This window comes from Chanos chanos, chromosome 5 (assembly GCF_902362185.1).
Source record: "Chanos chanos chromosome 5, fChaCha1.1, whole genome shotgun sequence".
Taxonomy (NCBI): Eukaryota; Metazoa; Chordata; class Actinopteri; order Gonorynchiformes; family Chanidae; genus Chanos; species Chanos chanos.
In genome coordinates, this window is record NC_044499.1 from 21,543,315 (window position 1) to 21,554,653 (window position 11,339).

Here is an 11,339-nt window from a genome sequence, read left to right on the forward strand (position 1 = left end):
ACATACTGAAACCCTCCCTGACCGACTGAGGACTACTAAAGCTACTTAATCACATCAACCCCCAAATTTGGTTTGTCCCACTTTAAATAGACTCACCCCTTACCTGTGCATGCTATGTGGTGTGTGGACAATGAGGTGGTAAATGACAAACAAAACGTATTTGTATAAATACTTTCTTTCTAACTGGAGACCTGTACATGATGTGTGGGTACTTATCACTCAGAAGTCCCCGGCAGATTGCTCACACCATGTCCCAGCTCAGTTTATCACTGCAGAGTGAACTCAGAATAACAGTATGCACTACACAAAGAACATACCACTCTCTTCTCACAGAACATTACCAGGAACAGCTGTGCGTGTGCACGCGTGTGTGTGTGCGTGTCTGTGTGTCTGTGTGTGTATATGTATGTCCGTGTCTGTGTGTCTGCATCTGTGTCTGCGTATGTTTCTAAGCTGGTCACATATGGTCAGTGAAAACTGCTGTTTTTGATGTTTTCCAGCCAAACTCTAGCACTGCCACACTGCAGTCCCTAACCACAGGGGACTGGGATGTCACTGAGGTCTTAGCCTATGATGAACAGCCACAGCTGATGTAAGCATGAATTAACTTCAAACACTCAACACCAACAGTGTCACTTAATACCAGTAACAGCATCTCAGCAATCTCTCATTAATCTGAAACAAACAAAAAAATGTCTTCACAGCTATTTCCTGAGCACAGAGGGTGATCCTAGAGGACGACACCTTTACAGGTAGGATGTCGTCCCTGTCAGTGCACGTATGTGAAAATCACACGGTTTGTTTGCTCTGTCACAGAACCAGACCTAAAGATCAGGTTGTGTGCGTTTTCCGTGTTGCAGTGCCAGTACACGGGAGCCGTATAACAGACGCTGCCTGTCCTGCCAGTTTGAATGTGACTATGTCAGCGGTTCATTCAGTCCCGGGGCACAATATTTCTTACTCAGCTGCAAAGGTCAGTATGTTTCACTCACTCACGTACCGCCCAGTCAGGTCCTCAGTGTGTTTACCACCGCTCTGATTAAAACGGTTTCATTCTGTAAAACCTAACATTTAGTGTTTATGTCATCTAATGTCATCTAAACTGTCATTTTAGAGCTCACAGTGCCAAACGATTTAAATTCTGTTATTTAATTTCCAAACTGTCATTTAGCATTCAGATGTCCAAACAGTTTGTAACTGTCATTAAGTGTTTATATCACCAAGCAATATAAAAACTGTCATGTGGTAATTAATCTTTAAACTTTTCAAAACCGTCAGCTAGTGTTCAGTCACCAAACTGTTTAAAAACTGTCATTTAGTGTCTAGATCTCCAAACTATTTGTAACTGTCATTTAGTGTTTATATAACCAAGCAATGTACAAACTGTTGTGTGGCATTTAATCTACGAACTGTTAAAGACTGTCATTTAGTGTTATCACCAATAATTTCCCCCAAACGGTTTAAAATTGTCGTTTCTTGTTCGTACCACTCTTTCACCCAGTTAAAAAGTAGTTTGTAAAAAGCAGTTGAAAGGTAATTTTGATGTCATTAACAGTTTCAGATGTGTAGGTAGAGGATAAAAATGGTTATGTGACGATAGACAGCACAGCCTGGGAGGTCAGAGTCCTGGAGAAGGGAAAAAAAGGGGGCGGGGCATCATTGCACTGACTTCTCCGTGGCGTGGTGGGTAATCAGACCAAAGCTCCTGACTTGATTTGACTGCAGTATGTAATTACAGCACTGCAGCAGGGGCCTGGGTGCTGTTGCGCTCAGACGTGTCCTCATTGGCCCGCTTGCATTTATCATGATATTACTCCTCCGGGGCTTTTCATCAGCACAATAAGACCCCGTTGCCATGGACGCTGATCCCATTATGAGAGCCTGTTGCACAAACAAACATGGCAATATGTCTGTCATTAATTGGACAGGCTTATGGAGAGCACCGTGGAAATGGAAAATGGAAGGATGGTGCTTTATATAAGCCCTGCTACAGAGGATACAATGTGTAGAAAAACAGACTATTGAGATATTGAACTGTTTTGTTTTTTTGTCATTTGTTTATTTGTTTGTTTTTTTGAATGGAGATTTTCACTGTCACTGTACATGTGTGTGTGAATTTCTCGTGTTTTTGGGAGAGAAAGCACTGGGATGTTAAATTTTAATAATCATTAGTACTTTCCTCTCTCATTTATTTATTTATTTGTTTGTTTGTTTGTTTGTCAGTGTGAGCCATCTAAGAATGTACTCTTCAGGTGCCAGACTGTCTCAGGGCTCGAGCAAACACAGAAATCTTTTAATCCAAACCACCTATCTCTGACCAAGTTTAGATTATATTTGCACTCACATCCATATATGCATCTTATGAATACTCAGACCCTAAGTTAAACTGGCCCTCAGTGTTTTGAATACATGTGTGTGTGTGTGTGTGTGTGTGTATATATATATATATGTGTGTGTGTGTTTGTGTGTGTGTGTGTGTGTATGTATATGTATATGTATATGTCTGTCACACATTACACCAAAACATATTTACAGGGACATTCACATATTTGTTACCAAGGGTGGAAAAAGTACAAGGAGAAGTACTGTTACTAAAAAAATGTATTCTAAGTAGAGTTGAAGTATTCCTCCTGAAAAATAGTTAAGTAAGAGTGAAATAGTCACTCATTTACAATGTACAAAAACGGATGTCAACTCTACTTAGAGTACAGTTTTTAGTAGCAGTGCTTCTACTTGTACTTTTTCCACCCCACTTTATTACCTTACTTCATGTCAAAGGTGATTATGTTTCTCTGCATCTCTCTCTCTCTCTCTCTCTCTGTCTCTCTGCAGGACCGGCTGTGCCCTACACAGCTGTGTACAGTATCAGAGATGGACAGTATCAGAGTGAGTGTCGTGTTGCTGCTGTCCACTGCATACTGAATCATTTATAATGCTATCAAACACTGGAGCCCGGACTCCTATTCTGCCCGGCTGTCTGGAACAGATCCACAGCAAAGTACATTACATGAATGATGCAAGACAGCGACCACAGCACTGTTCCTTTTCCATTCCCCACAGACGCGTTTCCGAACAACGCATCAGACCATAAGACAAATCAGTCACGCTCCTAAAAGACGACGGACACACACACACACACACACACACACACACACACACACACACAAATGTTTCATGTGACTACTCAACAATGATCCCATTAATTAATACAACAATGTCAAACAATATTCCGCTAATGGACAGTTATGTTTTTGTGTTGTAGTTATGAAATGGAGATGAAAGCGAAAAGGCTGTTCTGAGCAGTTCAGGTTACTTTAGTGTTGTGATGAGCTCAGGGCTTCTGTGTCTCTGTGGCGTTCAGTACAGTGTGGGTACGATGAGGTTATGGGTTACACAGGCGATGTCAAACAGGCTGGGTTATGTGAACGAATGGATCTGATATTTGCAAATCACCCGAGATTTATGAGTCAGCACCTGGATACCGTTGCCAGGCAGTACAGTTCATCCCCCTGGGAAGATATGAGGCAAGGCTAAAGAGGAAGAAACACACACACACACACACACACACAGATTATACAGCAGGTGTAGAGAATGAATGTCAGTTCCATATAGCACAGTCATCTATCAGTTCATCTCTTCTTTTCAAAGAAAAGATTTTCTCAAGAGATCAAGATCAGGTCAAGATTTTTTGTGCTATTTTCAGCCATTTAATGAATGAACCCAGTTGCATGCTTTGTTACAGGGCTGTACGGCATGGAAAAAATATGCGATATGCCATAAACCTGTTGGGTAATCAGATGTTAATCCGAGATGCGATAAAAGAAAGATGAAAATGTACAGTGATTTCATTGTTTCTGATTGTATATGCTGCAAGTATAGACCCTTAAAATAAATAGATTGCTTTTGCTATGAATTGAAATCAAAATAATTTACAACTGTTTTTTAAGTTTATTTGACACCAGATGACAAAATTGACAATAATAACAATGATTAAGCATAAGTACAGAAATTCTCTACTCAATTTCTGCAACATGCAAAATAAAACACAGTAATGAAAGAGTCACAGCACAGCTCTTTGTACAATCTGTAAGGCTGTCTGAAAAACAACGAACATTTTGTGTTTGCACAAAATCTAAAAAAAAAAAAAAATTAAATGATTTCCAACATTAGTCCAAATCTTACTTGTGCAAATATTAGGCCTACAGATGGCATTTGTATTTACAAATATTCATCTCTTTTATAACCAAAGTATTGCCATGCGACAGTCTTCCTTTTTTCATTACCGAATCCTCTGGTGTTTTATTTACATTTCCCTTCTCAGCTGTTTGCTCAGGACTACTCACTGTAGACTTGTATGTGAGTAATGCTACTCTAGGGCTGTTCCTCTGCTCTGTGCCTCTCTGTCAACTTTCCGTCTTTATGAATCTCACTTTGTCTGATATCACTGCCCTTTGCGATGTGATTACCATGGAAATTCAGTAAGCAATGACGATAAAAATGTGATACATTCCACAGTCCTAGTTTGTTCGACCAGTCTTTCTCAATCCTGCTCCTGGGGGGGCCCCTGCTCTGCATGTTCTCCATCTTTCCCTGCTCTACCCACCTGGCTGAACTCATCATTGGCACTTTTGATTGGCTGAACACACCTGATTTAATCAAGAGCGTGTTAATCACACTAATCAGGTGTGTTTCGAGCATGGATAGACAGAAGATGTCCAGAGCAGGGGTCCCCCAGGAGCATGATTGAGAAACACTGCGCTGTACAAGAGAAAAAAAAAAACAGGTATATTGGTAAGAAGTTACAGTGTAGTTTCTTTAGCATACACATGTGGAGATCGAGTTCAAGAGCATGCTGAGTAACATGTGTCTGTATCTTGCTCTTGTTGTAGAAGTGCTGGATGTGGAGACCAATGAGTCAATGAACAAAACAGTCAGGAAAATGCAGATGCCAAAGGTTGAGTGGAAGAAAATCATCATCGACGGTTATGGTATGTCTCCAACACCCTTTAATGAGTGTGATGTACATGTACATGTCGATTGCGCCTGCACACTGAGATGACTGGGGTTTTTTTTAGAGTTTTCTCACAGTTTCAAATATAATTTGATTTTGTGAGATTATTGCATGCTGTTACTGTTTCCAGAGCTGATGATACAGATCCTGAAACCGGCGGCGTTTGTGAATACAGCTCATTACCCGTTACTACTGATAGTGTAAGTTTCACATACAATCACATTCAGTCCTTATAAAACACACAAATACCCAGTAATCCATAGTAAAGAATCTGTAATACGTGAAAATACCTGCATGCTTACCTCACAAACCTCGATTTCACTCTTCTGCCCTGCACTGAGAGCTCTGAATCCTTCTAGAAATTTCCACAGATTTTCATTCAGGAAATTTTACACATTAAAAATCCTAAAATAAGTCCACAGTTCCTGTCCTTGTGTCTTTGTCCTGGTTTTTGTTTTAACACTATATTTTGTACCAACACTTTAGGATCATTTAATTCACAGGTAGAGAATAGGTCCTTACTGAGACACTATCAAGGAATCCCAGCTGTAGGTCTATGTGATAAACTCATCTAGAGTAGTTCTTTTCAAGTCCAAACAAGGAAGTGCATTGTCCTGTTGAACTGGAATGTGAAGTAACTCAGATGGGCTAGATCTGATGAGCTGGATGTAGCCACTCTGATCAGTGTGCTGTTGCCCTGGTGCCAGGACAGAGACATGAATAGAACAGGATCTGGCCCCGACAAAAAGGGTGTCAGGACTCCCAAAACTGAGTATGAAAGTCACTCAAAACTAGTTTACAGCAGTGTGTTGTCATGGTTTCACCTACTTTGTGCCGCTGAGCTAGAAACAGCTATCATAACTCAAATCATTTTCTTTAACACTGTCTAAAACAACAAAAAAAATAGCTCTCTATCACTGATCTGAGGTCAGCGTAGAGAAGCGAAATCTACAAAAGTGAAATCTACATTTGATGTTGTGCTGATAGGGACGGCACCCCCGGTGGCCAGGCGGTGTCAAAGCAGTTCCAGGTGGACTGGGCCACGGTGCTGGTGAGCACGTTCAGCACCATCGTGATCCGTTTCGATGGGCGTGGCAGCGGCTTCCAGGGCACCAACCTGCTCCACCAGGTGTATAAAAGACTGGGCGAACTGGAGGGGGAGGACCAGCTCCTGGCTCTGGGGTAGGAGCACAGAGTATACATGCGTGTGGTTTAGATAGTGCTGAGACCAAGCTGGAGCTGTACAATGAGACAGAGAGAATACTATCCTGCTACAAGATGAGTTGCCTCGTCCAGCTTTATATCTGAGTGTTGAAATGAAAGCACAACAGACAAAAACACCTCCTTTACAGGAAAAGCATTCGATTAACGATTTGTAGTTTAAAGAAAGCAAAATCCATGAAAACCTGTTACAAACCAGCTAAATGAATGAATGAAAGGATGTGAATTATAAATGAAATGGTAAGGCCTGAGAGGAGGGTATTTGAGAGAAAGCCATCGGACGACGTCACTTCACTTTTTGTTTTGTCTGTCATTCTTTTCAGTGCTGTATCAGATGAGCCGTATGTGGACAAAAGCAGAATTGGAGTCTATGGAAGAGTGAGTTACACGTCCATTTTCTTTCCTCTTCATGATGTAAAAATGTCTGCAGCGAAGATGCTTTCAAATAGAAAGAACATCCTGTCAGTCATGATAGCTCAGTAGTTCGGTCCTGTAGCTGTCACAACATGACGTTATTTGTTTATTTATTTAAAAAAAAAAAAATTCATTTTTTTTCGTTTTTCTAAGTATAGGGCACCGCTTAAGCCCCACTACGCGCTCAGCCCCTCTGGGAATGAGTATCAACAGAGCCCGATGACAGGCCTGGCGCAGTGCTGACGCTGATCTGTCTCCCACGCCGGGGAGCTTTTCATTCCACAGAGAACCCGCGTTTGCAAAGTCAGCAAAAAAAAAAAAAGAGCTGGGTTTGTAAAAAGCTCAGTGCTTAAAGATCTGTAGCACACAGCAGGAAATCTGTGTGTCTGGCAGCGCTGGGTTTTCTCTGACGGAGTCAGATTTGCCATATCAGCCTACTCTAAGGCTACAGATCATGAATAAGCAACAGTCTTATCAGGGTTTACTGTATAACCCTAATCCCATTCACTTAGTTCCACCATTCATTGGCTCTTTGTGATCCTGATTAGCTGAAACAGGTGTGTTTGTGTTGGTGGAGAGAAACCATAGTGTGCTGCTCCCACACTTTTCTTTTTCTTTTTTTTTCCCCTTCAGCTCTGTTGTGAGGTTTGGTGTGGTCTAGACAGCCCTGCGGTCTGTCCTCTGTTTGAAGGAAAGTCATGTTTCAGTAAATAAAAAAAAAAAAGCACGGCACTGGATTTCTCACAAAATGTGAGGAAGTATTAAATCTGTTACTTACAATTTACAATTTACAATTTACGATTTGGTATTTGGCAGATGCTTTTAGCCAGAGCGACTTATAATCAGTGCATCAGTCGGATTCCTAATACCTCGTAAGCAGAGATCACAGTAAGACTGAGCGTCAATTTACCCCTTCGTATTGCGCCCCTGGAATACTTTGACAAACACAGATACAAGACAAGGTTTTTTGTTTTGTTTTTTTTTTTTAATGTAAGGAAAGGGAGGTTAGGCAGTAGGGGACAGGTGGGTTCTGAAGAGGTGGGTTTTCAGTTTGCTGCGGAAGATGGTAAGAGATTCCGCAGTCCTAACTGCATGAGGGAAGTCGTTTCACCACCGCGGGGCGATAGCGGAGAAGAGGCGTGGTCGGGAGGAGCGGCTGCCGGGTTCCCGAAGTGAGGGGACCATCAGATGACCAGAGGTCGTAGAGCGGAGGGTTCTAGTTGGGGTATACGGAGTTATTAGGGACTGACCAGCACCAGTGTCTTGAACTGGATGCGGGCAGTTACTGGAAGACAGTGGAGCACAGTAAGCAGTGGAGTGACATGAGAGTGCTTAGGGAGGTTGAATACCAGGTGTGCAGCAGCGTTCTGCATGAGCTGGAGCGGCCTGATGGCGCAGGTCGGCAAGCCAGCCAGTAGAACGTTGCAGTAGTCCAGGTGGGAGATGACAAGCGCTTGGACCAGGAGCTGGGTCGCCTGTTGTGTGAGGAAGGGTTGGATTCTCCTGATGTTGTATAGGAAGAATCTGCAGGATCGAGTGACTGCCGCGATGTGACCAGAGTAGGTCAGCTGGTTGTCATGAGTCACGCCAAGATTTTTGGCTGCTGTGGTGGGGAACACCACAGATCCCTCAATGGTGATTGCAGTGTCGATCGTTGGGGAGTTCTTAGCAGGAAAAAACAGAAGCTCAGTTTTCTCCAGGTTGAGTTTGAGGTGGTTAGCGGACATCCAGGAGGCAATGTCAGCTAAGCAAGCTGCGATACGAGGCTGAACCTGAGAGTCAGAGGGGGGGAAAGAGAAGAACAGCTGTGTGTCATCAGTGTAGCAGTGGTAAGAGAGACCATGGGTGGAGATAACTTGACCGAGTGATCTGGTGTAGAGAGAGAAGAGGCGTGGACCAAGTACAGAACCTTGTGGGACTCCAGTGTGGAAAGGACGGGGGGGAGGAGACAGATTCCTTCCAAGAGACCTGGTAGGAACGGTCAGACAGATAGGACTTGAACCATGCGAGTGCAGATCCCGCAAAGCCCAGCCCAGCAAGGGATGAGAGGAGAATCTGGTGGTTGATCGTGTCAAATGCTACAGAGAGGTCTAGGAATATCAGGACAGAGCTGAGAAACTTCGCTCTGGCCAAGTGGAGCTCCTCTGAGACAGCAAGGAGAGCCATCTCGGTGGAGTGGCCGACTTTGAATCCAGATTGATTCTGATCCAGGAGATTGTTACTTCACAGAATCAAAGAGCTTTTTATATTGGAGTTTCATGAGGGTGTTTATGGTTTTCATATTCCCCAACTTTTAATTCTGGCAGGAAAATGGCTATGGGAAATACTCACATTTGGTAACATGAGGGACACTGGGTTGGCGCAGCTGAAAATTGAAGTAATTACAACCTCTCCTCCAGTGCTTTAAGAATAACCACACCAAAGAGCTGTCAGCTCTCTGTGTCTCCACTGCCATTTGAAATTTGAGTGGAGAAGGAGCGTGCTCGAGTAGGTCGATCCAAACAAGGACTTTAGAAAGAGAGAGAGAGAGAATCACTCCCCCTATTAAATGAAGCGCTTCGTCATGGTCCAGTACAACTGCTAAATAAATGATTCAACCCAGTTTTGACTGGGCAGATTGTAGAATGGGCCAGCCAAAGTAGGCCATCACCAGACACTGGCAAAGAATAATCAGTGTTAAAACAAGGAGCTCATTCATCATTCGGACTCTTCTGTACTTTGTTAAGGAGGGCGGTCGGTGACAGGTCTAACTTAGTGAAACATGCTACTTTTGGTCTCTGTTGTGCTTTCCAGAATGCTTTCTGTCCTCGCCTGTGGACTTGAGGTGAACTCGATTCACAGTTTGAATGAGCAAGTATCTAAAGGTATCTGTAATTGTAACTTGAAACTTCTCTTGCCTATACAGGTGTACGGAGGATATTTAGCCAGCTTACTCATAAGCCCTGAAGGGTCTCCATTCAAATGTGGTGCTGCAGTGTCACCCATCACAGACTTCAAGTTATATGGTACTGTCAAACTGACCTGGGACAAAGAGCTGGGCCCTGTCCCAATACACTCACATGACTCCTACACCCTATGTCCTTTTGTATTACAATGCTATAATGCTAACAGGATTTAATATGTTACTGGAAATACAAAGCAGACACTCACATGAATGATTCATAGAGTCTGCATTTATCCTGTTTAATTAAGGAAGCAAGGTCACAGGGAAAGGAAGCAGTCAATTGAATTAACACAGAGCCCAGTCGCTCAAAGAGTCATTTTGCCCAGATCTGCTATCAAACATAAGAACAGATGTAATACAGTCTTGTTCACATGCATTCACTTTCTGATGCAACATATAAACAACATCTGTTTATGTTTTTTATTTGCCTTTTGCTTTGGTTAATGATGTATGTCGCATTCCCCAGCATCTGCCTTTTCGGAGAGGTTTTTAGGATCACTTCAGTCCAACCCACGCGCATATATGGTAATACTCTATCAAATCTGGCAACTAACAATGATTTTTATCCTGCCATTTTCCTGTTGTTGTTGTTGTTGTTGTTGTTGTTGCTGTTGTTTGTGAATTGCTTCTGCTTGTTTTCCAGTCTGCAAATTTAACACACCGCGCAGGACCTCTCAAAGACAAGAAGTTTCTGATTATTCATCCTACAGCTGATGGTAGGCCTTGCATAGAGTTTCTGCAACATTTGTTTCATCAAATATTAAAATTAATTGAACTGTTGACGTGTTTATGAATACGTTTAATGCTCCTCTCACCATTTGTCGTCTCCTTTTTCCAAATTTAATTTGATGGTATAAATAGTTTCAGTAGTATTTTTGAGTTTGTAACCTTTTTCTATGGACGTTTTCTGACCATATAGCATGTGAAACTATGAGTCAGTTTAGAAAAAAAAAACTGTAACATGCTACACTTACCATCAATATCATGGCACTACTTTTCCCCCTGCTTTTCTCACAGAAAAAGTACATTTCCAGCACACTGCGACATACCTAAGTCATTTAATCAGTCAAAAGGCCAATTACAGCCTACAGGTAAGAGCTGTTGAGCTTCCCGCAATTTTCCTTCTCATTCCCTGATGAGTCAATGACAAATTCCCTACTCCTCCTGTGATCATTTTGACTTTAAACTGTACATTCAGGGGTATTTTTTTCAATGTCATGGACTGATTCTGAAGGCTTTGGGAGAGGATTAACTGTTGAATGTAGCCTCTTGTCTTCTGTAGAGATCCCCTGATTCTCACGGGGTTTTATGTATCCTTGGGTTACTCTGGGCATTAAGTGAGAGAGGGTATTGCACAATGTAAACATTTTTAAATTGTCCCCCACGCCCCCCCCCGGTCAGATTTACCCGGACGAGGGTCACTTCCTCCACATCCCAAGCTCCCAGCAGCACCTCAGCCAGTCGCTGGTGAACTTTTTTGAGGAGTGCTTCAAACCTCCAGAGGTCGAGACTGAAGACCAGCAGGAGAACGAGGACGACGGCTAGAAATCGACGCTGCCACCGCGACCAAGCACAAGCCAGCTCTCGGCCGGATATGCAAACTGATCCTTCCCATAGCATTAAACTTTCACCATGCCCCTTCTCACTTTTAATGTTGTTTTTTTCCTCTTCTTTTTTTTTTTTTGACTGGTTTTCCTAAACATCCACATGAACTAGGTCACCATGCCTCCCTCTCATGTTCACTGCCTC

The 11,339-nt window shown here is 42.6% G+C and overlaps 1 protein-coding gene across 1 annotated transcript in view; it reads left to right on the forward strand.

Annotated features, from left to right (window-relative positions):
• The window catches only part of dpp6b (dipeptidyl-peptidase 6b), an 82,449-nt gene extending 71,314 nt beyond the window's left edge, over window positions 1-11,135 (forward strand). The window contains exons 14-26 of the mRNA XM_030774136.1: window positions 501-592; window positions 705-752; window positions 861-973; window positions 2,833-2,886; window positions 4,890-4,988; window positions 5,142-5,211; window positions 5,999-6,193; window positions 6,556-6,610; window positions 9,552-9,651; window positions 10,057-10,115; window positions 10,234-10,306; window positions 10,608-10,681; window positions 10,992-11,135. Coding sequence (XP_030629996.1) covers window positions 501-592; window positions 705-752; window positions 861-973; window positions 2,833-2,886; window positions 4,890-4,988; window positions 5,142-5,211; window positions 5,999-6,193; window positions 6,556-6,610; window positions 9,552-9,651; window positions 10,057-10,115; window positions 10,234-10,306; window positions 10,608-10,681; window positions 10,992-11,135 — 1,176 coding nt within the window. The remainder of the gene's footprint in view (window positions 1-500; window positions 593-704; window positions 753-860; window positions 974-2,832; window positions 2,887-4,889; window positions 4,989-5,141; window positions 5,212-5,998; window positions 6,194-6,555; window positions 6,611-9,551; window positions 9,652-10,056; window positions 10,116-10,233; window positions 10,307-10,607; window positions 10,682-10,991) is intronic.
• Window positions 11,136-11,339: the final 204 nt, after the last annotated feature.